Source organism: Acinonyx jubatus, chromosome X, assembly GCF_027475565.1.
Source record: "Acinonyx jubatus isolate Ajub_Pintada_27869175 chromosome X, VMU_Ajub_asm_v1.0, whole genome shotgun sequence".
Taxonomy (NCBI): Eukaryota; Metazoa; Chordata; class Mammalia; order Carnivora; family Felidae; genus Acinonyx; species Acinonyx jubatus.
In genome coordinates this window covers 123,265,233-123,290,310 of record NC_069389.1, presented here as the reverse complement: position 1 = coordinate 123,290,310, position 25,078 = coordinate 123,265,233, and the positions used below count along the sequence as shown (strand labels likewise).

General features: G+C 64.8%; 1 protein-coding gene and 1 long non-coding RNA gene across 4 annotated transcripts in view; one reads left to right on the top strand and one right to left on the bottom strand.

The window, feature by feature from the left end:
* Positions 1-22,594, top strand: part of FLNA (filamin A) — a 25,792-nt gene extending 3,198 nt beyond the window's left edge. The window contains exons 2-48 of one of the 3 annotated variants that reach the window (XM_027053200.2): positions 12-499; positions 3,486-3,734; positions 3,842-3,939; positions 4,073-4,220; positions 4,717-4,835; positions 4,915-4,992; positions 5,086-5,248; positions 5,339-5,539; positions 6,039-6,176; positions 6,263-6,386; positions 6,480-6,616; positions 6,715-6,908; positions 7,058-7,171; positions 7,265-7,408; positions 8,115-8,238; positions 8,321-8,481; positions 8,572-8,662; positions 8,753-8,922; positions 9,191-9,308; positions 9,404-9,666; positions 9,894-10,491; positions 10,586-10,759; positions 10,842-11,004; positions 11,084-11,244; positions 11,334-11,504; positions 11,895-12,018; positions 12,108-12,264; positions 12,946-13,135; positions 13,291-13,314; positions 15,720-15,967; positions 16,079-16,174; positions 16,363-16,465; positions 16,552-16,692; positions 16,785-16,913; positions 17,087-17,260; positions 17,358-17,519; positions 17,613-17,816; positions 17,892-18,044; positions 18,162-18,284; positions 18,406-18,672; positions 18,821-18,958; positions 19,137-19,252; positions 19,784-19,916; positions 20,610-20,786; positions 20,970-21,188; positions 21,276-21,479; positions 22,088-22,594. In XM_027053200.2, coding sequence (XP_026909001.1) covers positions 127-499; positions 3,486-3,734; positions 3,842-3,939; positions 4,073-4,220; positions 4,717-4,835; positions 4,915-4,992; positions 5,086-5,248; positions 5,339-5,539; positions 6,039-6,176; positions 6,263-6,386; positions 6,480-6,616; positions 6,715-6,908; positions 7,058-7,171; positions 7,265-7,408; positions 8,115-8,238; positions 8,321-8,481; positions 8,572-8,662; positions 8,753-8,922; positions 9,191-9,308; positions 9,404-9,666; positions 9,894-10,491; positions 10,586-10,759; positions 10,842-11,004; positions 11,084-11,244; positions 11,334-11,504; positions 11,895-12,018; positions 12,108-12,264; positions 12,946-13,135; positions 13,291-13,314; positions 15,720-15,967; positions 16,079-16,174; positions 16,363-16,465; positions 16,552-16,692; positions 16,785-16,913; positions 17,087-17,260; positions 17,358-17,519; positions 17,613-17,816; positions 17,892-18,044; positions 18,162-18,284; positions 18,406-18,672; positions 18,821-18,958; positions 19,137-19,252; positions 19,784-19,916; positions 20,610-20,786; positions 20,970-21,188; positions 21,276-21,479; positions 22,088-22,275 — 7,944 coding nt within the window. In that variant the 5' untranslated portion in view covers positions 12-126 and the 3' untranslated portion in view covers positions 22,276-22,594. The remainder of the gene's footprint in view (positions 1-11; positions 500-3,485; positions 3,735-3,841; positions 3,940-4,072; positions 4,221-4,716; positions 4,836-4,914; positions 4,993-5,085; positions 5,249-5,338; positions 5,540-6,038; positions 6,177-6,262; positions 6,387-6,479; positions 6,617-6,714; positions 6,909-7,057; positions 7,172-7,264; positions 7,409-8,114; positions 8,239-8,320; positions 8,482-8,571; positions 8,663-8,752; positions 8,923-9,190; positions 9,309-9,403; positions 9,667-9,893; positions 10,492-10,585; positions 10,760-10,841; positions 11,005-11,083; positions 11,245-11,333; positions 11,505-11,894; positions 12,019-12,107; positions 12,265-12,945; positions 13,136-13,290; positions 13,315-15,719; positions 15,968-16,078; positions 16,175-16,362; positions 16,466-16,551; positions 16,693-16,784; positions 16,914-17,086; positions 17,261-17,357; positions 17,520-17,612; positions 17,817-17,891; positions 18,045-18,161; positions 18,285-18,405; positions 18,673-18,820; positions 18,959-19,136; positions 19,253-19,783; positions 19,917-20,609; positions 20,787-20,969; positions 21,189-21,275; positions 21,480-22,087) is intronic. The other 2 variants (XM_053201886.1, XM_027053201.2) reach the window with 2 other exon arrangements.
* On the bottom strand, positions 22,191-25,078 carry LOC128311482 (uncharacterized). Its single transcript, XR_008289924.1, has 2 exons — positions 23,361-25,078; positions 22,191-22,623 (listed from the first exon to the last, which is right to left on the bottom strand). It is a non-coding gene; the product is annotated as an uncharacterized LOC128311482 (long non-coding RNA).

The window sequence follows — 25,078 nt, the reverse complement described above, 5'->3', positions numbered from 1 at the left end:
TCTCTCCGCAGCACAATCTCCGCTGTCCGCCTCGCCCTGCGTGTTCCGAGGTGCCTGCGACTTTAATTAAAGGGCCGTCCCCTCGCCTAGGCTGCAGCACCGCCCCTCGGCTCCTCGCGCCTCAAAATGAGTAGCTCCCACTCCCGGGCGGGCCAGAGCGCGGCAGGCGCGGCTCCGGGCGGCGGTACCGACACGCGGGACGCCGAGATGCCAGCCACCGAGAAGGACCTGGCGGAGGACGCGCCGTGGAAGAAGATCCAGCAGAACACGTTCACGCGCTGGTGCAACGAGCACCTCAAGTGCGTGAGCAAGCGCATCGCCAACCTGCAGACGGACCTGAGCGATGGGCTGCGGCTCATCGCACTGCTGGAGGTGCTCAGCCAGAAGAAGATGCACCGCAAGCACAACCAGAGGCCCACCTTCCGCCAGATGCAGCTGGAGAACGTGTCGGTGGCGCTCGAGTTCCTGGACCGCGAGAGCATCAAGCTCGTGTCCATCGGTGAGGGCGCGGGTCGCCCCTGTGGCACCGGGAGGTCGAGGGCGGGGGCTCCACGCGTCCTCCCCTCTCTCCCAGGCCAACCCCTCTCAGCCACCCCCGCCAAGCCGCGGCGCTGCCCCCCGGCCGCCGGGCTCCAGCGCGCAGGCCTCGAGAACAAAGGCGCGCTGGCAGGCCGGCCAGGCATGCAGACCGCTACGCGCCCCCGCCCGCCGCACCCCGGCTGGCCCGCGCCCAGGCTGAGCTCACATCCTCCGCAGGCCGCGCCCCCGCCACCGAGCCCGCGGTGGGAGAGGGCCTGCGGAAGGCGGGCACTGGCCAGGCTCTGGCCCTGCGCCCAGTGCCCCATCCCTGAGGAGGGGGAGTCTCAGGCTCTCCACCACCTCCCCTTCCGCAGTTTGGGAAGGGCCCTCTGGCCTCCCGCGCTCCTGTAGTTCCTAAACAGGGTCTTGGAGCTCGTGGGTCCCATTGTCTAGGGCTCTTGGCTCCTTTTGGCCTTGGGAGATGGGTCCTTCTATTGGAGATGGTTCCAACCCCCAGTTTAGATCTCCCCTCGGGGAACTCGGGGCCACAGAGGATGATAGCTAGCCAAAGGGCACGTGAGATGAGTCGGCTGGCGAAGGGAGCTGGTTTGTAGTCTACTTCAACTCCAAGTTACCGTTGAGCTTGGGCCAAACTCTTGCTTCCATGTAGGACTTGCTTTTCTGCATCTAGAATGCAGGAGTTGGCTGGGAGGTACTCCAGCGTGCACTGGGCTCACCGCCAACCTAGTGTCCGTGTCACTGGACGGGTGAGGCTGGTGAGGCTGGCATTGACCGGACCTACTGTGGCATCCCAGGTTCTTTTCAAGATGGGGGCTGCTCAGAGACAGGCACCGGAACTGGTGGGTCACTGGGGGGGCAGCGTGTTGCCGAGAGAGAAGGAAAGCTTTCTTTTCTTTACAGTTCTTCTAGTCGTCCCTACGGCACGGTCCTTGCTGAGCCTCAGTCTGAGTGACGGAGACTCAGATGCCCCCAGCCACTCCGAGGGCAGGTCTCCAGGTCCCCACCTCTTTCTTTGGAATGCCAGTCGGGGATGAGGCCCACCCCTCAGTCCCAGCCTCAGTCTAGCCAAGCTGAGTCATCTCTGAGCCTTGGGTGGGGGGGCAACCGGATGTGGGGAGGCAGGCCACACCCCAGCTGTCTGGGGGGGGTCTCCTCCTCCCTCCTCCCTTCTTCTCCTCCTCTTGTGAGCTGGCTGGAGCAGGCCTAGTTCCCAGAGCTTTGCCATATAAGGCAAAAAAATGTTGGAAAGCAGCAGTGATTAGGGGAGGGAGGGGGCAGGCTAGCCCCAGGGCTGGGGAAAGGGGGTGGGATGGGGCGGGGCCATCCAATCGGGCTGTCTCCCAACCCCGGGCCCTGGTTCTTCCCTCCCTCTTTTGTGAGGGGGATGGAGGAGGGCTTAGGCCAGCCTCCTACTGATGATTGAGGGGAGGGCCCAGCCCAACGACTGAGGCTGATGAGCTTGGCCTGATGTGTCCTCTCCTAAGTCACAGCAGGACTTGAGGTGGGGGCTTGCTGGGAAGCCCTGGCTAGGCCTGTGCCTTTGGTCTTCTCTGAACCTTCCATTCACCCGCAGCCCCAAAGCCCCTCCTCCACCACGTCCCCTTGCTGTCTGGGCACAGAACAAGACAGGGGTGCAGAACTAGGACGCCTCAGTCTGGGAGCAGAGAGGCTGCTTCGCTGAGTGGGTTGGCCGGTCCTCGAGGCTGCCTGCCACTGATGGCCCTTTTGGTGGCGTCCATCTCCTTCTTCCCACCCTCCAGTTGACTCATCACACAAGTATTTTCTCCTGATTTTGATGGGGGTGCAGGACTCCGGTGGCTCCCGGAGCCCTCCCCTTTCCAGGGCCCCACCCCTGAGGAAGCTGAGACCCAGAAGTGCCTTGGGTGGGGCCCAGAGCCTGGAGGGGTTGCTGGGGTGACAGGGTGCCGGGTGCCCGCCCTAACCGCTTCCCCTGTGGTGAGTTTGGCAGCCACCCCCCTGAGGCCCAGGGCCCCGTTAGGTGGTGAAGAGGGCAGGCGGCCGCCGGCGAGCTCTGCTGAGGCAGCAGGAGTCAGGGACCCCACCCACGCTCCCAAGCGGGGCCCTGGCTGCCCCACCCAGGCTGGCTAGCTCTGCCCTTCTCGGACTGGGCGAAGGGGCTCCCTGGCATGTGTCCTGGCCATCACCCTGGGTGGCAGGCCAGCTGCTGGGTCTCAGTGAGTCAGGGCCACGCAACCCAAGCACTGGCTCTTGTGTCCTCCGCACTCCCCACCCCGGGCCTGCTCCCAGTTTGGGTCTGTGGGGGGGTGGGAGGCACTGAGGAAGTGGGGGTAGGGCTCACATCCTCCACACAAAGGGTCCTTGCCCAACGCCTCCACTTCCCCTGTCCTGCGTGGCCCTCGGCCCACCCAGTCATCCTGAGGCAATGGTTTTCTTTCTCAACTGTCCCGCCGGCCAGCTTTCCTCTTCCTCAGCCGCAGCCCCAGTCCACAGCCAGTGCCAGGGTCAGCTCAGGGGCTCTCTCGCATCTAGGCCCGCCGGGGCCAGGCTGCTCCCCCTGCCCGATTCCTTGGGGACCCTGGAGGCAGGCAGCTGCAAAGCACCTTCAGGAGAAGGGCTCTTCCAGAGCCGCCACCCCCACCCCACCCCGGGCCCTGTCTGCAGACTGGGTCCATTGTCGGGGCTGCCTCTGGGCCCCCAGCAACACGCTTCATTGCACTGTATCGGCACCACGTGTCAGCGGGTGTCACCCCGTCCGTCCCCAGAGGTCTCTCTCGTCTCCTTCACCCCGCACAGGGACCCTGGGCAGAGGGCACGACCCACACCCCATGCCCTCAGGAGGGCTCTCCCGTCCCCCTGCTCCCCCCGCGCCACCTGTGAGCGCCCGGTGCCCTGCGTGCGCGTGCCCGGGGGCACTCGAGCTTGGCCGCCTACGCGCTCAGTGCGGCCACTCGATTTCCTCACAGACAGCAAGGCCATCGTGGATGGGAACCTGAAGCTGATCTTAGGCCTCATCTGGACCCTGATCCTGCACTACTCCATCTCTATGCCCATGTGGGATGAGGAGGAGGACGAGGAAGCCAAGAAGCAGACCCCCAAGCAGCGGCTTCTGGGCTGGATTCAGAACAAGCTGCCGCAGCTGCCCATCACCAACTTTAGCCGGGACTGGCAGAGCGGCAGGGCCCTGGGCGCCCTCGTCGACAGCTGTGCCCCAGGTGAGGGGCGAGGGGGTGCGGGGCAGGGGGCTGAGGTGACGGGCAGCGCTCTCGTCGGGGGGCCCGCGGGTCCCTCCCCTCTCCTCCCAGCCTTCCTTGTGCCGCAGGCCTGTGTCCTGACTGGGACTCCTGGGACGCCAGCAAGCCCGTGAACAACGCGAGGGAGGCCATGCAGCAGGCCGATGACTGGCTGGGCATTCCTCAGGTACGCCCCCGCCCGGCCGCGTGCAGGCCGTCCAGGGGGTGCGGTCCCGTTCCCAGCGGGCAGCCCAGCTGTGTCGTGTCCCGGGAGCCTGAGGCTTGGAGGTCACGTGGTTTCTGTCTTTCGTCTGTGCTAGGTGATCACGCCCGAGGAGATCGTGGATCCCAATGTAGACGAGCACTCCGTCATGACCTACCTGTCCCAGTTCCCCAAGGCCAAGCTGAAGCCAGGGGCTCCGCTGCGGCCCAAACTAAACCCAAAGAAAGCCCGCGCCTACGGGCCAGGTGAGGGGGGGGGTGCAGGGATGCTCTGAGTGCTTACCTCGTTCCCGTGGGACCTGGAGGTCTTGGGAACTCTTTGCTTACGTGGCGGCTAGGTTCTCAAGCGCCCCCTCAGAATCCAAGAAGTGGGCCAGGGCTGCTCAGGACTGGCCACTTGGCTAGAAGCCTGCGAGTCACCAGCGCAAGGTGGAGCATGTTCAGGAGGGAGGACCCAGCCGTTCTCCTGTAAACAGAGATAAACCAGCCAGGGCGAAACACGGGAACTAGGGCCCAGGCCGACCGAGTGAGGGTACTAGGAAACAGACCCGGGCCCGGCCCACAGCAAGAATGCAGCGGGGGCACGAGGGCAGGCTGTGTGCTGGGCCAGGATTCACATGGAATCGATTCACCCAGTTCGGAGCCCGCCTGACGGGGAGAGGGGCGAACGGCAGGGGAGGGATGCAGGGGTGAGGTGGCGGCCCTGACGGCCGGCTCCCGGCTCCCTGACCCTGCCTGGCAGGCATCGAGCCCACGGGCAACATGGTGAAGAAGCGGGCAGAATTCACGGTGGAGACCAGAAGCGCCGGCCAGGGAGAGGTGCTGGTGTATGTGGAGGACCCGGCCGGCCACCAGGAGGAGGTAGGGGTCCCGGCGGACCGCAGTGGGCTCGGCGGTGCCCCCGTTCCGAGCACGGCTCACACGCTCCTTCCCGCTACAGGCAAAGGTGACAGCCAATAATGACAAGAACCGTACCTTCTCTGTCTGGTATGTCCCTGAGGTGACCGGGACTCATAAGGTGAGCCCTCAGCCCCAGGGGAGGTGGGGGGGTGGAGGCGGTGGCCGGCAGGCCCAGAGCTCGCCCCTCACGGTCTGCCCCTCCTGGGGACAGGTCACCGTGCTCTTTGCCGGCCAGCATATCGCCAAGAGTCCCTTCGAGGTGTATGTGGACAAGTCCCAGGGTGATGCCAGCAAAGTGACTGCCCAGGGCCCCGGCCTGGAGCCCAGTGGCAACATTGCCAACAAGACCACCTACTTTGAGATCTTCACGGCAGGTGAGGGGGTTTTGCTCAGGCTGGCAGGTCTGAGGTGGGAGCTGCCGGGGTCCCGGAACAGCCCGGGCCTGAGCCGGTGCCTCGTGGCAGGAGCTGGCACGGGTGAGGTGGACGTTGTGATCCAGGACCCCACGGGACAGAAGGGCGCCGTGGAGCCCCAGCTGGAGGCCCGGGGCGACAGCACATACCGCTGCAGCTACCAGCCCACCATGGAGGGCGTCCACACGGTGCACGTCACTTTTGCCGGCGTGCCGATCCCTCGCAGCCCCTACACTGTCACTGTTGGCCAAGGTAGGCCGGTCCCAGCCGCCCCCTGAGCGGGGCGCTGTAGACTGGGCCTTCCTCAGGAGGGGGTAGCTAGGGCGAGTCTCCGTGCGGCCCCGGCCCTGGCCCCCTGGGTCTCTATGCTTCCACTGTCTGGGCTCTCTGTCATCCCCTACTGGGGCCCTTCCTCCTCCTTCTCCGGCTCTCTCTCCACGCTTTCACCTTCAGAAGAGCTCGCTCCAGCTGTTTAGAAACCTGCTGCTCTCTGCTCTGCCCACAGGGTCAACGGTACTTGGATCTGTCTTCCTCTGGGAGGGGGTGGGCTGGGTGGGGGGCGGGTGTTGAGGAGCTGGGAGGAGGCCTGGCCTGCAGGTCCTGGGGTCACGGTCCCTTGCAGTTCTTTCTTGCATGTCCCTCGCCATCCCGTGGGACCAAGTTCTGAGGGACCCCCAGCCCTGGGCGGGGGGTGGGGGGCGGGGTCGCCCACAGCCCGCTCCCAGTGGCTTAGCCGGCCCTGTACCCACAGCCTGTAACCCGGGTGCCTGCCGCGCCGTCGGCCGGGGCCTGCAGCCCAAGGGTGTGCGGGTGAAAGAGACTGCGGACTTCAAGGTGTACACGAAGGGCGCGGGCAGTGGGGAGCTGAAGGTCACCGTGAAGGGTCCCAGTAAGTTGGGCCACGGCTGGGATGGGCAGCAGCAGACCCCGGGGCTGCTGCTGGCCAGGCCTGAGGCCCTCCCTTGTCTTGGGCAGAGGGTGAGGAGCGTGTGAAGCAGAAGGACCTGGGGGACGGCGTTTATGGCTTCGAGTATTACCCCATGGTCCCCGGCACCTACACTGTCACCATCACGTGGGGCGGCCAGAACATTGGGCGCAGGTGAGGCCCCGGGCAGAGCCCTCAGAGCCCAGGCAGCGCGCTTTTCTCCCTGCTGGGCCCTCAGCGCTGCCCTGCGTGGCTCTCTTTTCACAGTCCCTTCGAGGTGAAGGTGGGCACGGAGTGTGGCAATCAGAAGGTGCGGGCCTGGGGCCCTGGGCTGGAAGGGGGTGTTGTCGGCAAGTCAGCAGACTTTGTGGTGGAGGCCATCGGGGACGACGTCGGCACCTTGGGTAGGTTGGAGGCTGTGACGTGGACACCTCGGGGCGGAGGGCGGTGAGGCCACCCGACCGGGTTCCAGGGTGCTGATGGGACCGGCGGCTGTCCTCAGGCTTCTCGGTGGAGGGCCCATCGCAGGCCAAGATTGAATGTGACGACAAGGGCGACGGCTCCTGTGATGTGCGCTACTGGCCCCAGGAGGCTGGCGAGTATGCAGTGCACGTGCTGTGCAACAGTGAGGACATCCGCCTCAGCCCCTTCATGGCCGACATCCGTGAGGCGCCCCAGGACTTCCACCCAGATAGGGTGAGGGGCACGCACTGCTGGCCTGGGTCTCGGCCCCCTTCTGCCTCTGCTTGGGGCCTTGGGAGGTGTGGCTGGGCTGGTATCCCCAGGGGTGTGTTCCTGCTACTCTGGGTCCTTGGTGGCCTGAGACCTGGGTGGCCTCTCATCAGGTGAAGGCACGCGGGCCTGGGTTGGAGAAGACGGGTGTGGCCGTCAATAAGCCGGCCGAGTTCACGGTGGATGCCAAGCATGGCGGGAAGGCCCCTCTCCGGATCCAAGTCCAGGTGGGGTGCCCACCCGTGGTGGGGGTGGGGTGGGGTGGGGTGGCCAGGTGCCCGGGCTGATCGGCAGGCTGCTTGTCCCTGCCCGCTTTCCAGGACAATGAGGGATGCCCCGTGGAGGCGTCAGTCAAGGACAACGGCAACGGCACTTACAGCTGCTCCTACGTGCCCAGGAAGCCTGTGAAGCACACGGCCGTGGTGTCCTGGGGAGGCGTGAACGTCCCCAACAGCCCCTTCCGGGTGAGCCGGCCTTCCCGGGGCCTCCAGTGGGCCTGCAGCCCGTCTCCCCGGGGCACCTGCTTCCCTTCTGTCCTCCACCTGTGTCAGATGACAGCCACGCAGTTCCCCCGTCTCAAGTGTGCAGCTCGGTGGTTTTGAGTACCTCCAGAGTTAGGCAGCTGCGGTTACAATCAAAGCGGGGCGCATCTTCATCATCCCCAGAAGAAACCCCTCTACCCTCCAACTCCCCCTCCCCCAGCCCTAAACAACCACCGATCTTCCTGGCTGTGTGGGTTTGCCCGTCCTAGACGTTTGCTGTAGATGCACCATCCGGTATGGGGCCTCGTGTTCCTCGCCGCTTTCACTCAGCATCATGCTCTTGTTACGGTTCACCCACATCCTCGCGTGAATCAGCACCTGCCGCCCTTTTAGGGCTGAATAACATGCCAGTGTGTGGACAGACCACACGTTACCTATCTCTTTGTTGATGGACATTTGGGGGTTCTGTGCCTTTTGGCTGTTGCGAATAGTGCCACCGTGAACATTCGAGGACGAGTGTTCATGGGGACGAGTCGTCTCCTTCCTCCTGATACACGGACACCTAAAGGTGGCATCGCGGCACCAGATAGTCACTTCGTGCTCACATTTCGTGTGCTTGTCAGCAGTGAGTGAAAAAGCCTCTCCCCCAGGCCGGTCATGCCATTGCACTTGCCCCTGTGCCTTGCAGGTGAACGTGGGAGCTGGTAGCCACCCAAACAAGGTCAAGGTGTATGGCCCCGGAGTAGCCAAGACCGGGCTCAAGGCTCATGAGCCAACGTACTTCACTGTGGATTGCACAGAGGCCGGCCAGGGTAAGGCCCTGCCCCAAGCGGGTGGGCTCGGGGGTGAGGTGTCCCTACGCGATCCCAGCCTCTGCACCCACCACCACCACAGGTGATGTCAGCATCGGCATCAAGTGTGCTCCTGGCGTGGTGGGCCCCACTGAGGCCGACATTGACTTCGACATCATCCGTAATGACAATGACACCTTCACGGTGAAGTATACACCCCGCGGGGCCGGTAGCTATACCATTATGGTCCTCTTTGCCGACCAGGTGGGTGCTGCTCCTGCCAGCCCCTAACACTGCTTGCTGAGTGTTGGGGTGCTGCTCTCCTCTGAGCCTGTCTCCTCCCACCCCCTGCAGGCCACACCCACCAGCCCCATCCGGGTCAAGGTGGAGCCCTCCCACGATGCCAGCAAGGTGAAGGCTGAGGGCCCTGGCCTCAGTCGCACTGGTGAGAATGAGCAGCACCCCGTGGGGAAGTCGGGGGCCCACAGGGAGGCTTGGGGCAAGGGGCCCCTACATGGCTGCCATGTTTCCTCAGGTGTTGAGCTTGGCAAACCCACCCACTTCACGGTCAATGCCAAAGCTGCTGGCAAAGGCAAGCTGGACGTCCAGTTCTCAGGACTGGCCAAGGGGGATGCGGCGCGTGATGTGGACATCATCGACCACCATGACAACACCTACACGGTCAAGTACACTCCCGTGCAGCAGGTAGCTGCCTTCACTTCCCAACAGCCGCGTTCCTCAACTACCCACACCGAGCCCGTGGGCCTCCTCGTCAGTGGGCTAGCTGGGCTGCTCCCGAGCGCTTCCTACACACTCTTGATTCCTACCCGGGAGAGAGCCAGCGTGGAAGGCTGGGGGTGGGGGAGCGAAGCCAGCGTTTCCCTCAGGCTCCCTCCATGCCCAAGTGGGGAAGGCACGGGCCGGGGTGACCAAGGTCCTCACTCCTTACCCTGCCTCTCTGCACTGTTTCCAGGGTCCAGTCGGCATCAATGTCACTTACGGAGGGGATCCCATCCCCAAGAGCCCCTTCTCGGTGGGAGTGTCTCCAAGCCTAGACCTCAGCAAGATCAAGGTGTCTGGCCTGGGAGAGAGTAAGTAGTTGGGGCTCTGTCACAATCAGTCAGGGTGCCCAGGGGCACGTGGGCTGGATGCCACAGTTCTCTCCCTCCTTTGGTCATCTCAACAGAGGTGGACGTTGGCAAAGATCAGGAATTCACAGTCAAATCGAAGGGCGCTGGTGGCCAAGGCAAAGTGGCATCCAAGATCACAGGCCCCTCGGGCACCGTAGTGCCCTGCAAGGTGGAGCCAGGCCTAGGGGCTGACAACAGTGTGGTGCGCTTTGTGCCCCGAGAGGAGGGGCCCTATGAGGTCGAGGTGACTTATGACGGTGTGCCTGTGCCCGGCAGCCCCTTTCCTCTGGAGGCCCTGCCCCCCACCAAGCCTAGCAAGGTAATTGGGGTTTGGGAGCCCACCCCCTCTCCTCCAGGCTCACCCTCCCCCTTCCCCAGTTTTGTCCTTAGGACCAGTGGCCCTGCCTAAGCCTGCTGGTGCCCCTAGCTGGTGGGGGAGGGTAGCCAGAACGAACGAAAGTAGATGTAAGGTCAGGCTGGGGGTCTCGGGTCAAAGGCCAGGGAAGTGGTATGGGTTCGGCTCCTGACGTGCCCCTCTTCCCTCAGGTGAAGGCGTTTGGGCCGGGCCTGCAGGGGGGCAGCGCAGGCTCCCCCGCCCGCTTCACTATCGACACCAAGGGTGCTGGCATGGGTGGCCTGGGCCTGACGGTGGAGGGCCCCTGCGAGGCCCAGCTCGAGTGCCTGGACAACGGGGACGGCACATGCTCCGTGTCCTATGTGCCCACCGAACCCGGGGACTACAACATCAACATCCTTTTTGCTGACACCCACATCCCTGGCTCCCCCTTCAAGGCTCACGTGGTCCCCTGCTTCGACGCGTCCAAAGTCAAATGCTCAGGCCCCGGGTTGGAGCGGGCCACCGCCGGTGAGGCGGGCCAGTTCCACGTGGACTGCTCGAGCGCGGGCAGCGCAGAGCTGACCATCGAAATCCGCTCTGAGGCAGGGCTGCCCGCCGAGGTGCACATCCAGGACCACGGCGACGGTACCCACACCATCACCTACATCCCGCTTTGCCCCGGGGCCTACACCGTCACTATCAAGTATGGTGGCCAGCCCGTGCCCAACTTCCCCAGCAAGCTACAGGTAGAGCCCGCGGTGGACACTTCAGGCATCCAGTGCTATGGGCCTGGGATCGAGGGCCAAGGTGAGGCCCCACTGAGGATCATGGGGGCGGGGGGAGGCCGGTGCCCCCAGGGTCCCTGGAGCCCCACGCTTCCTCCCCATGCCTGCCCCTGCAGGTGTCTTCCGAGAGGCTACCACCGAGTTCAGCGTGGATGCCCGCGCTCTGACGCAGACCGGAGGGCCGCACGTCAAGGCCCGTGTGGCCAACCCCTCAGGCAACCTGACCGAGACGTACGTGCAGGACTGTGGTGACGGCACGTACAAAGTGGAGTACACACCTTATGAGGAGGGTACGCGCCGGGGCTCCCAGGGGACGGTGGCTCAGAGATCCGGTGGCCTGGGCTCCTCCTGACCCAGCCTGCCCTCCTCCAGGACTCCATTCTGTGGACGTGACCTATGACGGCAGCCCTGTGCCAAGCAGCCCCTTCCAGGTGCCTGTGACCGAGGGCTGTGACCCTTCCCGGGTGCGTGTCCATGGGCCAGGTATCCAAAGCGGCACAACCAACAAACCCAACAAGTTCACTGTGGAGACTAGGTGAGCAAGCGCCCGGGAGGGCTGGGGCTGTGAGGGGCCCCGGGACCCCAGGACGTAACGGGCTGTCTGTTTGCACCAGGGGAGCCGGCACTGGTGGCCTGGGCCTGGCCGTAGAGGGACCCTCTGAGGCCAAGATGTCCTGCATGGACAACAAGGATGGCAGCTGTTCGGTCGAATACATCCCCTATGAGGCTGGCACCTACAGCCTTAACGTCACCTATGGTGGCCACCAAGTACCAGGTAAGCACGCAAGTTCGCTAGGGCTGTGCTGGGACTGCCCGCTGGCCCTCGACTCTCTCACACAGCTGTCCTCCTTCCTCACTCCCCAGGCAGTCCCTTCAAGGTCCCTGTGCATGACGTGACGGACGCATCCAAGGTCAAGTGCTCTGGGCCTGGCCTGAGCCCTGGCATGGTCCGCGCCAACCTCCCTCAGTCCTTCCAGGTAGACACGAGCAAGGCCGGCGTGGCCCCACTGCAGGTCAAAGTGCAGGGGCCCAAAGGTGAGTGTTCTTATGCCTGGGGGCGAGTGGGGAGGGAGACCAGAGGCCCAGTGCAGAGAAGTCAGTATGCGAGTAGTTCACGGAGGAGTCTCACGTGACAGTGAAGCCAGTGCCCCGGGGGCAGAGGACCAGAAGGAGGTCTGACAGACAGGACTTGGCCACCGAGCAGATGTGGCAGCAGGGAGGGCAAGCAAGGGCCCAAGATGGCACGCAGATCAGTGTCTGGCGTCTTGGGGGGCTCAGGGCCATCCCCAGGGATGGGCAGGTGAGGGCAAAGCACGGCCTAGGCCCGGGGTGGGGGCTGGGTGCACTGCCAAGCCCGGCTGCTCCGGTGTGGTAGGGCTGGGGACCCAGGAGACGGGCTGAGTCTCTTTCTGGGCCTGGAAACAGGCCTGGTGGAGCCTGTGGACGTCGTGGACAATGCAGACGGCACCCAGACTGTAAACTATGTGCCCAGCCGGGAGGGGCCCTACAGCATCTCCGTGATGTACGGGGAGGAGGAGGTACCCCGCAGGTAGGAAGCAGGGCCTGCTGCCTGGGGGAAGGTGCCTGGGCTGAGCACCAAGAGCCTTTCTGACCATTCACGACACCCTGGCCCGACAGCCCCTTCAAGGTCAAGGTGCTGCCAACACACGATGCCAGCAAGGTGAAGGCCAGCGGCCCCGGGCTCAATACGACTGGCGTGCCCGCCAGCCTCCCTGTGGAGTTCACCATCGATGCAAAGGATGCAGGAGAGGGCCTGCTGGCTGTCCAGATCACGGTGAGCTGGCCACCTGGGATGCTGTGTGGCCCTGCTGGATTACAGCTCCAGGCACAGAGGCGGCCAGGGAGGAGGGGGCTGAGGCCAGAGAGCTGTGCAGTGTAGGGCAGGAGACTAGGGTAGATGGACCGGTCTGGGTCTATGGTCTCCCCTGGAGCTGTGCCAGCCAGGCCAGGCCCCCTGCCTCTAGGATGGCGGTGGCAGGCACGGGCTTCCCGGGCACACGCTTGCTCACTGCTGACTTCGAGCACGTGACCGAAGCCCTTAGTGCCTGGGCTTGCACACCTGTGACCTTCTCGTGGGTCAGGGGTCAGAACAGGACCCTGAGAGCTCTCGGGGAGCTGTTCCTAGTGCCAGGGCAGGCCCTGGGGCGGGGGATGGGAGCCAAGAGGTGGTCACGGGGATAAAGCAGGACGGGCACCGAGCTCCCTGCCGTACGCGTCGTCACCTGGGGGCGCGCTGGGCGTTTGGGACATCCCTCGCGTACCTTGGCTACACCAAAGTAAAGGGCAGTGCCGCGGTGCCGGGTGCGGGCAGTCGTTTTGGGCCGTGGCGGTCGAGTGACTCGGAGGCTGTCCCTGCAGCGGCGGGGCTTGATGCCTGCTCCTTTGAGAGGGTCCGAGGTAATCCTGGGCCTGGCTGGGCTCGGGCCAACCACCTCCCCTGTGCTCTGCGGCACAGGACCCCGAGGGCAAGCCCAAGAAGACGCACATCCAAGACAACCAGGACGGCACGTACACCGTGGCCTATGTGCCGGATGTGACCGGCCGCTACACCATCCTCATCAAGTACGGTGGTGACGAGATCCCCTTCTCCCCGTATCGCGTCCGGGCCGTGCCCACCGGAGATGCCAGCAAGTGCACAGTCACAGGTGAGCCAGCCTGCCGGCGGCCGCGACGCTCGGCACGGGGCTTGGGTGTGCCTGTGTGCAAGGGCTCGCTGCTTGGGGCGGCGTGTGGGAGTGGGGGCCGCCCCCCTGAGTGACTCACCTGACCTTTCTCCTTGCTCTCTGCCCTCTCACCTCAGTGTCAATCGGAGGTCACGGGCTAGGTAAGCTGCTTGCCGGGGGCCCCGATGCCCCTCCTGCCCAGAGGGCAGCTTCCTTCCTCTTCCGTGCTGACTCCCAGGGCGGGGTCCAGCTGCAGCTCTCGGCAGGGACAGAGGGGGAGCTGGAGGGTTAGTGTCCAGGGGGGCCTCCAGACAGAGCACGAGCGCTCCGGCCCTCCCTCTCTCTGGGCCTCCGTTTCCCCATCTGAGATGTCGGGTTGCAGCTGAGAGCTTGGGGGTGAGGTGCATCCTGAGAGGCACCCCACTGGGGGCTCCGGGGTCTGGGGATCACGGCACCCTGGGGAAGCCCTGGGGGCGGGCAGCAGGCCCTTCCTTCTCACTTCTTCCTTCCGTGTCAAGGGCTCCTGCGTGGGCTAAGGGGACAAGGGGTCTGCCCTTACCGGTGGGAGTCCCCGGCCCTGGCCGGATCCACAGACCCCGCATCCCCCTCTCCTGGGGGCCTCGTGTCCCAGGCCGGGGGAGGTCCAGGCTGCATGAGTGGGTGGGATGGGCTGGTAGTGCAATAGCACCAGCGTCGACTGCTTGGGCGGGCAGCATGGCTGGGCCCAGCCCAGCCTCAGAGCCCCAAAGTGCACTCGGTGGCCTGCCCGCCCTCCCCACCTCCTTCCTTCCCCTTGCCCCCTACCCAGCAGTGACGTTATTCAGATACTGCCCAACCAGGCGTAGAGATTCTCCTGCTTGGGCATGGGAGGGGAGCTCTAGCGCCAGCCAGGGACACCAGGGACTCCAGTGAGAGGTGCCAGTTACGTGGAAGCCTCCAGACGCTCCTGGCCTGGAGCTTGGGTGAGGTAGCCAGGACAAGATTCAGAGGGTGGCTAGGGTCTTGGGGCAAGGGCTCGGTGGCTTGGTAGGCAGAACAGTTCTAGGATCTGAGGTGACAGGCATGTATGCTTAGGGCCGGGGAACAGGGCCTTGGGGATAGGGACAGGGCCAAGACTTGGCTAAGGGAGTGGTTTCAGTTTATCTGGCCACTGTATGCAGAGTGGAGGCAGAGAGCCCAGTAGGGGAGCCAGAGTCACTTCTGGATTGGTCAGAGTGGCGGCCTGGGCCAGGTTGGTGGCGATGCGGCTTAAGTGGGGAGCGAACGTGGCAAGTGCAGTTGGAGGATGGGGCAGCCAAGACCTGTGGATGGGCTAGGCGCTGAGCGGGGAAGGTGGGGAACTGGGGGGACCTGTGGGGTCGGGGCTGAAGCCGCTAGCTAGATGGCGGGTCCAGATGACGAGCTGCGGAGAGCGGGTGTGGGCGTGAGGTGAGGCCTCCCAGGGCAGGGTGGGCAGCAGGCGGCCAGGTCTACAGCCTGAGAGAGCCGTGCAAGGCCAGCAGGGAGCTCGGCCCGGCGGGGGCCCTCACCTAGCAGGGAAGCTCAGTGGCAGGCCGGCCAGGGGGACCCCTTCAGCTTAGCCCTCGAGTGGGTCCAGTGCTCCCGGCTGCTTCCCCGCAGGGGCCGGGCTGCAGGAAGCACACTCACCGCCGGCCCTCACAGCCCACAGCCCCCCGCCAGGCCTTCACGGCTGAGCCCAGATCATAACGTCACTGCCCCTCCCCTCTCCTCGGGCACTCTGGGGCCCTAGAGGCTGCTCAGCTGCTCTGCCCTTGCAACGTAGTGGCGGTGGCTGCGGCTTGGGCCTCCCGTCCCCCCCACCCCTGTCACCGCTGCCTGCTGTGCTGTGCCTCTCCCCCCCCTTCCTTGCCACCCCCCCCCCCCGGATGCCGCCACTGCCTGCTGTGCTGTGCCGCTTGGGGGCCAACCCTGCTGCTCCCTGCTTCCTCGCTCCCGGTTCCCTGCCTGTGCCGGGCCGCACTGGCCACCCCTCACCACGAGCCTCTGGTCGAGCGAGTGTTCTCAGTCGTCAGGAAAGCCCGGTTTCACCTTCAGGCATGGGGGGCGGGAGGCGAGACTCACACGCCCCCACGCTGCAGCAGGACCCTGCCTCACCGCATCTGCACACAGCGCTGGGATCCAGGGCCGGGCTGCAGGGACAAAGGCGGCCGTGGGCCCGGCCAGGGCACTGGTGTCGGTCCACTGCACCGGCTGAGGCCCAGTTGGCCGGGAAGGTGGCAGCAAATGCTTGTGCCCTGACGATGGCGGTGGCCTCCTGGGCCTCTAGGCCCTTCCTTCCTCCGAGACACCTGTGCGCCACCTGTCAGTCCTTTCCCACGTGGAGCTATCCCCAAGACAGGGTCCCCGGGCTTGAGGCGGCTCAGGGGAACCTTTCCTGCCTTCTGAGAAACCACTCACTGCCCCAGCTTGGGGGGTGGGGGCGGGAGGCCTGGCTGCGCTTGGTGGTGGCAATGAGAGGCCTGGGCGGGTGGCAGGCAGACGGGAGCAGCTCAGGTGCCAAGCTCACGCGCCGGCCCCCCTCTGGGGACCCACCCCGCCCCACCAGGTGCTGGCATTGGCCCCACCATCCAGATTGGGGAGGAGACGGTGATCACCGTCGACACCAAGGCAGCAGGCAAAGGCAAGGTGACCTGTACTGTGTGCACGCCCGACGGCTCGGAGGTAGATGTGGACGTGGTAGAGAATGAGGACGGCACCTTTGACATCTTCTACACGGCCCCCCAGCCGGGCAAATATGTCATCTGCGTGCGCTTTGGTGGCGAGCACGTGCCCAACAGCCCTTTCCAAGTGACGGTCAGGAGGGGCCGGGGCTGAGGGGTCTGGGCGGAGGGAGCCTGGCCTGTCCCTCCCCCTGGGCCATCTCTACGACAGTAGACTCACCAACTCTTCTGTGATGCTCTGCAGGCTCTAGCTGGGGACCAGCCCACAGCACAGCCCCCACTTCGGCCTCAGCAGCTGGCCCCACCGTACACCTATCCCCAGGGTGGCCAGCAGACCTGGGTATGACCTCGCGTGCCTCATTCTGGCTCTCCCGGCCCTAGGGGACATGTGGGGCTGGCCAGCTGGGTATCCCATGAGGCCCCCTCCTGCCACGTGTGAGGAGGGACCTCCAGATGCTTCCCTTGGGACTTCCTCATACGCCCACCCATCCTACAGCACCTCACTTGGGCCCTCTGTCTCCACTATAGGCCCCAGAGAGACCCTTAATGGGTGTCAATGGGCTGGATGTGACCAGCCTGAGGCCCTTCGACCTCGTCATCCCCTTCACCATCAAGAAAGGCGAGATCACTGGTGAGTGGGAGCAGGAAGGGGCTCGGGAGCCACAGAGGCTTGGGTTTGCCAGTGGCTGCCCTGACCCTGGCCCCGTTGCCCTGCAGGGGAGGTGCGGATGCCTTCGGGCAAGGTGGCGCAGCCAGCCATCACTGACAACAAGGACGGCACTGTGACCGTGCGCTATGCACCCAGCGAAGCAGGCCTGCACGAGATGGACATCCGCTACGATAACATGCACATCCCAGGTGCGCCCCCACGCTGTACTGCCAGCGCCCTGGGAGGAGCCTGGGGAGGTGGCACAGAGCCCCATTCCACCTGGCCCCTTTTCCTGCCTCAGGAAGCCCCCTGCAGTTCTACGTGGACTATGTCAACTGCGGCCATGTCACCGCCTATGGGCCTGGCCTCAGCCACGGAGTGGTGAACAAGCCCGCGGTCTTCACCGTTAACACCAAGGATGCGGGAGAGGGTGAGCCGCTCCGATCTTAGCCTCACGTTGTGCCGTGGGACGCCGTCATCCAGCGGAGACGCTCCCTAAGTGGGGCTCCGCACCTGCCACCCCAGCCTCTGCCTGTCGGGGCTCTGTGCCACCAGTGCGGGGGCCCCGGCGTGGTTCCCATCCTCACCCACGACTCTCCGTAGGGGGCCTGTCCCTGGCCATTGAGGGCCCATCCAAAGCAGAGATCAGCTGCACCGACAACCAGGACGGCACGTGCAGCGTCTCCTACCTTCCCGTGCTGCCCGGGGACTACAGCATCCTGGTCAAGTACAACGAGCAGCACATCCCGGGCAGCCCCTTCACCGCCAGGGTCACGGGTATGTGGCACTGGGAGCAGTGACAAAAGCAGGCGAACGGCGGGGCGGGCACCCTCTCCCCACCGCACCTGGACATGCAGCGACTGTCCCCTGGCAGGCGACGACTCGATGCGCATGTCCCACCTGAAGGTGGGCTCCGCCGCCGACATCCCCATCAATATCTCCGAGACGGACCTCAGCCTGCTGACAGCCACGGTAGTGCCACCCTCGGGCCGGGAGGAGCCCTGTCTCCTGAAGCGACTGCGCAATGGCCACGTGGGTAAGAGGTGGAGGGGCAGGGCCTCCTGGGAAGGGGGGCGCCGCGAGGGGCGGGCCCGCCTTCCCCTGGCTGACGGCCCTGCCCTGTGCCCAGGGATCTCATTCGTGCCCAAGGAGACGGGGGAGCACCTGGTGCACGTGAAGAAGAATGGCCAGCACGTGGCAAGCAGCCCCATCCCAGTGGTGATCAGCCAGTCGGAGATCGGGGATGCCAGCCGTGTGCGGGTCTCAGGCCAGGGCCTCCACGAGGGCCACACCTTTGAGCCTGCAGAGTTTATCATCGACACCCGTGATGCAGGTAGGTGGTGGCCACCTACCAGCTGGGGGGGGACCCCCATGCTCGGCCCCCTGGCTCAGGGCTGTCGCTTCCCAGGCTACGGCGGACTTAGCCTGTCCATCGAGGGCCCCAGCAAGGTGGACATCAACACAGAGGACCTGGAGGATGGCACGTGCAGGGTCACCTACTGCCCCACAGAGCCCGGAAACTACATCATCAACATCAAGTTCGCTGACCAGCACGTGCCTGGTGAGTGGGGCATGCACACGTTGCCCCCGTGACGGGGCCACCCTCCCTGCCACGCACCACAGCCTGCAGGCAGAAACGTAACCTGCGTGGTGCACGGGCCGTGCTCTCTTCCTGCAGGCAGCCCCTTCTCTGTGAAGGTAACAGGAGAGGGCCGGGTGAAAGAGAGCATCACACGCCGGCGACGGGCCCCCTCGGTGGCCAATGTCGGCAGTCACTGCGACCTCAGCCTGAAGATCCCTGGTAGGAGCCCTAGGGAGCCAGGGAGGGGGCCTTGGGGAGTCCTGGGTACCAGCCCCACGGGGCCCCGAGCAGAGGGGTGGGGCCCGGGATTCTTGCTCACCACGTTGTCCCCCACCTGCAGAAATTAGCATCCAGGACATGACAGCCCAGGTGACCAGCCCATCAGGCAAGAGCCATGAGGCTGAGATCGTGGAAGGGGAGAACCACACCTATTGCATCCGCTTTGTACCTGCCGAGATGGGCATGCACACAGTTAGCGTCAAGTACAAGGGCCAGCACGTGCCCGGGAGCCCCTTCCAGTTCACCGTGGGGCCCCTGGGGGAAGGGGGAGCACACAAGGTCCGTGCTGGAGGCCCTGGCCTGGAGAGGGCTGAAGCCGGAGTGCCAGGTATGCCTGCTTCCTGCCAGGCTTTTGCTCTTATGGGCTGGGGCGGGGGGTGGGGTTGAGGAAGTAGCTAGCAGCACGTCAGCCATGCTCGGAGGGGACTGAGGCCAGGATAGCAGCCCTCCGTGAGGACACACTGCTCTTTCTACAGCCGAATTTAGCATCTGGACCAGGGAAGCTGGCGCCGGGGGCCTGGCCATTGCTGTCGAGGGCCCCAGCAAGGCCGAGATCTCCTTCGAGGACCGCAAGGACGGCTCCTGCGGCGTGGCCTATGTGGTCCAGGAGCCAGGTGCTGAGGGCGTGCCCAGGGCCACGGGAGGTGGCATCGGGGTGTGGGTGTCGGTCTGGGTCTGAGCGGACGGCTCCACCTGGCTCCCGCCCTCCCTTCTGAGGTCCCAGGACCACCCAGGCTGTTTGTGGCAAGTGGGGGCCTCCCAGCACGCCCTCTGTGCTCTCTTCCTGCCCAGGTGACTACGAGGTCTCAGTCAAGTTCAACGAGGAGCACATCCCTGACAGCCCCTTCGTAGTACCTGTGGCTTCTCCGTCTGGCGATGCCCGCCGCCTTACTGTTTCTAGTCTTCAGGTGAGGCACCGAGAGAAACCGCCTGCCTGGGGCTCCTGGGCCCGGCCAGACCAGAGCCGTCGCACAGAGCAGGACTTGGCCCCGTGTCAAGTGACCCGCCCAGCCCAGCTCAGGGCGCCGGGCCTCTGCTCTGGCCGGGCGCAGCCCACGCTTGGGGTCGGCAGGAAACACCCCTGCCCACTGTGTGGAGTTTTTCTCGTGTCTCAGGTCTAAAGGCTTTGAACAGAAGCCTGTGCCCGTTGAGCACCAGGGCTGAGGTTTAAAGAGGGACAGCCTGCCAGGGCCCAGTGCTGCCCACAGGGCAGGGCTACCCTCCATTCCTGCCACCTGGCTGTGTGACTGCAGAGTGTGGGTCTGGGGGTGGGGGCGTGTGCCTGTAGCTTACTGCCCCTCAAGAATCAGTGGCTCTCCCTCTTTAAACCAAATCGGACGCCAGATGGGTAAGTGTAACCCCCGTGGGCCTCCCGCCGCTGGGACCCTGCTCTCCTGCACCCCAGCCACCCTGTCTAACCACGTCTGCTATGCTTCCAGGAGTCAGGGCTAAAGGTCAACCAGCCAGCCTCTTTTGCAGTCAGCCTGAACGGGGCCAAGGGGGCGATCGATGCTAAGGTGCACAGCCCCTCGGGAGCCCTGGAGGAGTGCTATGTCACAGAGATCGACCAAGGTGAGGCCCTGTCCCTGCCCGGGCCACCCACCCATCTTCCCTGGCCCTGCTGGGAGCAGCGGGCCTGCCCAGCTGGCTGGAAGCAGACTGAGAGTACAGAAGGAAGGTACAGATTCTGCAAGCAGGGCCCAAGCGCTGGGGCTCTCCCAGCCGGGCAGCCCCTCCCCTGCTCACGACCCCAGCCCTGGGGGGGGGCGGCGGGTCTGCTTGGAAGCCACAGCTTCTAGGAAGGAGAACGCCTTCTGCAGGCAATATGATGCGGTCTCCTGAGGGAGAGACCCGAAGTCTAGCCACGGGGCTGGCACCTGCAGACAGGCCCGAGGCAGCCAATGTCGCCAGTCCCACAGCTAGTCGTGCCCCTGCACAGCCCCATGACCTCCGTGCCCCTGGTAACAGGCAGGGGCTGGCATCTGTGGTAACCTTTTTCCGGAGGCAGAGAGGCAAGTGCTTTGCCTGTAGATTTCCGTCCAAGTGAGCACCGACAGCAGGCTGCTTGGGCGTTTACCGCTTCAGTCCTCCGGTTTGGGGAGGCCTGTGCCATGGGGTGTGGGTGCCCGGTGTGGTCCCCAGAAGCAGCGGAGTGGGCCACGTGGACCTCCTGGACTGGTGGGCGAGGGAACCTCTTCACAGATGCCACCTGCTCGGTTTTCGGGGAGGGATGTCAGGCCCTCAGCATGCCCTTCTGTCCCTCAGATAAGTATGCCGTGCGCTTTATCCCACGGGAGAACGGTGTCTACCTGATTGACGTCAAGTTCAACGGCACCCACATTCCTGGAAGCCCCTTCAAGATCCGAGTTGGGGAGCCTGGGCACGGAGGGGACCCGGGCCTGGTGTCCGCCTACGGAGCCGGCCTGGAAGGTGGTGTCACAGGTAGGTCAGTGGATGCGGTTTCCGCTGTGTGGACACCGATGCTAGGCCCCCTCCTCCAAGCTGTCAGTGACAAGAGGAGGTGTAGAGGTGATGAAGCTACGCTGGGGGGCTGGGGGGCTAGGAGTGGGGGGATGGGGAAGCAGGCCGGGCCAGCTCTTCCTCACCGCCCCCCGCCAACCCCAGGGAGCCCAGCTGAGTTCATCGTGAACACGAGCAACGCGGGAGCCGGCGCCCTGTCCGTAACCATTGATGGGCCCTCCAAGGTGAAGATGGACTGCCAAGAGTGCCCTGAGGGCTACCGGGTCACTTACACCCCCATGGCACCTGGCAGCTACCTCATCTCCATCAAGTACGGTGGCCCCTACCACATCGGGGGCAGCCCCTTCAAGGCCAAAGTCACAGGTAAGCCTGGCAGCAGACTGCCAGTGCCCAACGCAACGCCTGGCACTCTGGCTACCTCTTAGCAACCCCCCCCCCACCGCCCCGCAGGTCCCCGTCTTGTCAGCAACCACAGCCTCCATGAGACATCGTCAGTGTTCGTGGACTCCCTGACGAAGACTGCCAGTGCCCCCCAGCACGGGGCCCCAGGCGCAGGTTCCACTGACGCCAGCAAGGTGCTGGCCAAGGGCCTGGGGCTGAGCAAGGCATACGCGGGCCAAAAGAGCAGCTTCACGGTGGACTGTAGCAAAGCAGGTGGGTGCCCCGGCCCCGCCCATCACCTGTGCCCTCCAGAAAGACGAGGCCAGAGATGAGATGGGATGACCAGTGCCTGGGAACGTGGGAAAAAGGGGGTGGATGGGGTGGGAGTGCCTTCAAGGGCATGGTTGTCACTTCTTTTTTTGTTTTTGGTGTTTTTTTTTTAACATGTATTTTTGAGAGACAGAGACAGAGCATGAGTTGGGGAGGGGCAGAGAGGGAGGGAGACACAGAATGCGAAGCAGGCTCCAGGCTCCGAGCTGTCGGCACAGAGCCCGACGCAGGGCTCGAACCCACAAACCGCGAGATCATGACCTGAGCCGAAGTGGGCCGCCTCACCCACCGAGCCATCAGGCGCCCCCAGGGCGTGGTTGTCACTTCTGAAGCCACTTCCCATCTGCGCCTCCCCGCCATCATTTCTACCCTTCGGGAAGCTGCCTGGGGAGGATCTGGGTCTCCTGTGCTGGCAGCTCTTTAGGAAGGGCCGTCACCCCTGAACACAACAGGGTGGTGGGGGCAGGATACCAAGACAGAAAGAGGGCTCGGGGGATTCTCAGTAGGAGGGAGAGACTTGGGGTCTGGAACTGAGGCCCCTTCTCTACCAGGCAACAACATGCTGCTGGTAGGGGTGCATGGCCCCCGGACACCGTGCGAGGAAATCCTGGTGAAGCATGTGGGCAGCCGGCTCTACAGCGTCTCTTACCTGCTCAAGGACAAGGGAGAGTACACGCTGGTGGTCAAGTGGGGTGACGAGCACATCCCAGGCAGCCCCTACCGTGTCCTGGTACCCTGAGCTCTGTGCCTGTGCCAGCTGGCAGCTCCCAGGATGAGAAGTGCTCCCACGCCCATCCCCCCAACCTGAGCAGCCCCCCGGTCTCCTTGGCCCCGGAGCCCCGGCCGGCCCTGGCCGCCCCATCACTGCAGCCACCCCAGCCCTGCGTTGCACTCACCTGCCTCCACATGGGCAAAGGAGAGAGGCGAGCAGAGGTAGCCCTTTGGTGGCTCCGCCTGTCTTCTTTGGTTCTGGGAGGGGTGGGGGGGTACTATGCACGACCACCCGCTAGTTCTCTTCCCTAGCCAAGAAGAATAAAGTTCTGCTTCCATTCTCCTGAGGCTGGTGCTGGCTTTCTTGCAAGGGTTCCTACAGGATGATTGAAGTGTGGGCACGGGCCCACAAGTTGCTAGAGCTCCAGGCCTAGCACCGAGGGGCTCCCGCTTTCCCAGACCCGTGCCCCGCTCCCAACTGTAAGAGGCCCACTGGCAAGTCTTCTCTGCCTCCCTGGGTTCAGACCAAGGTCAGGTGAGAGACGTGTCCCACCCCCAGAAAGGGATATGATGCTGGTGTACTTTCCCCGGGGCCGCACCAGGAACAGAGACTGTCCTAAGGGAAAGCCAGGCCATGACCAGACTACAGGAGGCAAAGTACTGGATGTCGGGACCAGATAAACAGGCCTTGAAATCACAGCATTCCCTGGCCATCTCCCAGGCTTCTTGTGTCACCATCCCCCTGGATGAGGGACTGGTCATGAGGACCTCTGTCCCAAGGGATCTCGAGGCCACTCGGTGGACAGGCGGCCCCGATCAAGGAGAGGCAGACTGGCTGCAGTGTGCCGGTTCCCTGCCCCAGGCGGTCTCGCGGGGAGCTCGGAGCCCCTCGCTTAACTCCTGCACTGCCACCCTGCCATGGCTCGCCACGTCCCACACCACAGTCTCCCGCTCTTAAAAAAAAAAGAACGGGTGCCTCGCTTCAAGTCCTTGTTTTGCCGCCACCTACAAAACACGGTCACCGACGTGCCACTCATAGCCACCCCCCCTCCCTCTGAAGTCAGCCTTGTCCCTCACATGCAGGGAAGGGTTCTAAACCCAGCCAAGCCTCACCTTGCAGGCCTCCCATTACTGGCCGCTCCAGGCTCGCTGGCCATGCTCTATCTGGAAGCATGTCCGGGAACAGCAGAAGCCCAGAGCAGAGGGCACAGTTCTGATACTGTCTGATGAAAAAAGAACTGCAGCCAGGAAGGGAGGAGAGAACCAGGATGTGGCCAGCAGTGCAGCGGCAGACACGATCGGCAAAATAGAGTGAGAACAGACACTCCCTGAACTGCAGAAAAGTCGCACTACCTCCTCACTGTTCTGGAAACTGGCGGCGGCCCTGCCACCCTAGGCGCCCGGTGGCCAGTCCCGGGCGACACCGCCCTCTCAAGGCAGGCCGCACGCAGGTGAATAAAGTCAGGCCCCACCACTTCTGCGGGGCATGCTGGCCAGGGTCCCCACAGGACAGCTCCAGAGCTGGGCTGAGCTGAGGAGGAGCCCCTGTCCCTCCCTGGATGCCACATCCTGTCCAGGCAGCTGTGACAGACGCAGGGAAGCAAGGGCGAAAGATGCCAGCCTGGGGGTGGGGAACAAGCCCCGGGGGGGAAGGCTCTGCGCACGGAGGCTACAGGACAGACCCGGCCCTGCCCAGGCAGGGGGCAGAAGGGAGCAGGACTGGGGCTCCATCCCTGCAGAGGGCTCTGGGGTAGGACGGGCGCATGGCACCGGGACTCTGTCCTACGAGCGGCAAGCGGGCTGGGACCCGGTGCACTGGCAGAGTCCCGGCAGGACACCCCGGCCGCCAGGTGCTAGGAGGAGACAGGGAGGGGCAAGGCCCGGGCCCGCCACCGGGCTCACACACAGGGTGTGGAGGCCTGGTCACCTGCCCGGAGCCAGCGGGGATGGTGGCCCAGCCCCGCCGCACCCGCACCAGCGCCCAGGCCTTGCCTGCCAGGCGGGGCGCCAGGAGCAGAGGAGCGGTCCCCGCCACACGGCGACCGCAGGCTGGCCCCATCTCATCTTCGAAGTGTAGGGACGGGACCGCTGGCCACCCCAGTGGGGAGCAGCACGCCCCCCGCCCCCCATCCTTGGGGTCCCGTCCGCTCTGAGTCCAGGCAGCGCAGGGCAGGGGGAAGCTGACCAGCCCCACCCCACAGCCAGCCTCCAGCCGGCCCCAGCCACACCTCTGCACCTGGCCCTGCCTGTCGCCCTTCTGCCCCATCGCCCGCCGCCCCCCATCCCCCCAAAAGAGGCTGGAAGGGGACTGGGGTGAGGAAAGGGGGGCACCCGGCCCCTCAGGGTGGGTGGGGCTGCCGCTCACGGGAGCCAGCGAGGGAGTCCCAGCACCTCTTAGTCCGGGGCCCCTTAGGATTCTGTGGGCCCACCCCAGCGCGGGTGGCCACACCCCGCTCCAGGGCATAGGGCCAAGGTGCTCCAGGGCAGCCCCGACCACGGAACCCCGGCGGAACCAAGGGAAAGAGGATGGGGTGGCCGCTAAGACAGGGCCAGCGAGCACGCAGAGCAGAGCAGAGCGACAGGTGCCCGCCACAGGCACCTCCCGTGCGCTCAGTGCTCTGCAGCTCTGGACGGTCTCCTCCCGCTCCCGCTGCGGTGGGTGTGGGGGAGTGGGCCCATGGCAAGTGCAGACGGGTCCCCCAGAGGGTGGGGTCTCCTCCTCCGGGGCAGGTGCGTCCAGGGGAGGGCGGTCCCCAGCTGGGGCCGCTGTGCTGTGCGGCTCAGAGGTGGGGCTGGCTTCCGCCGCCTCTAGCGCTCCCCACGGGCTCCCC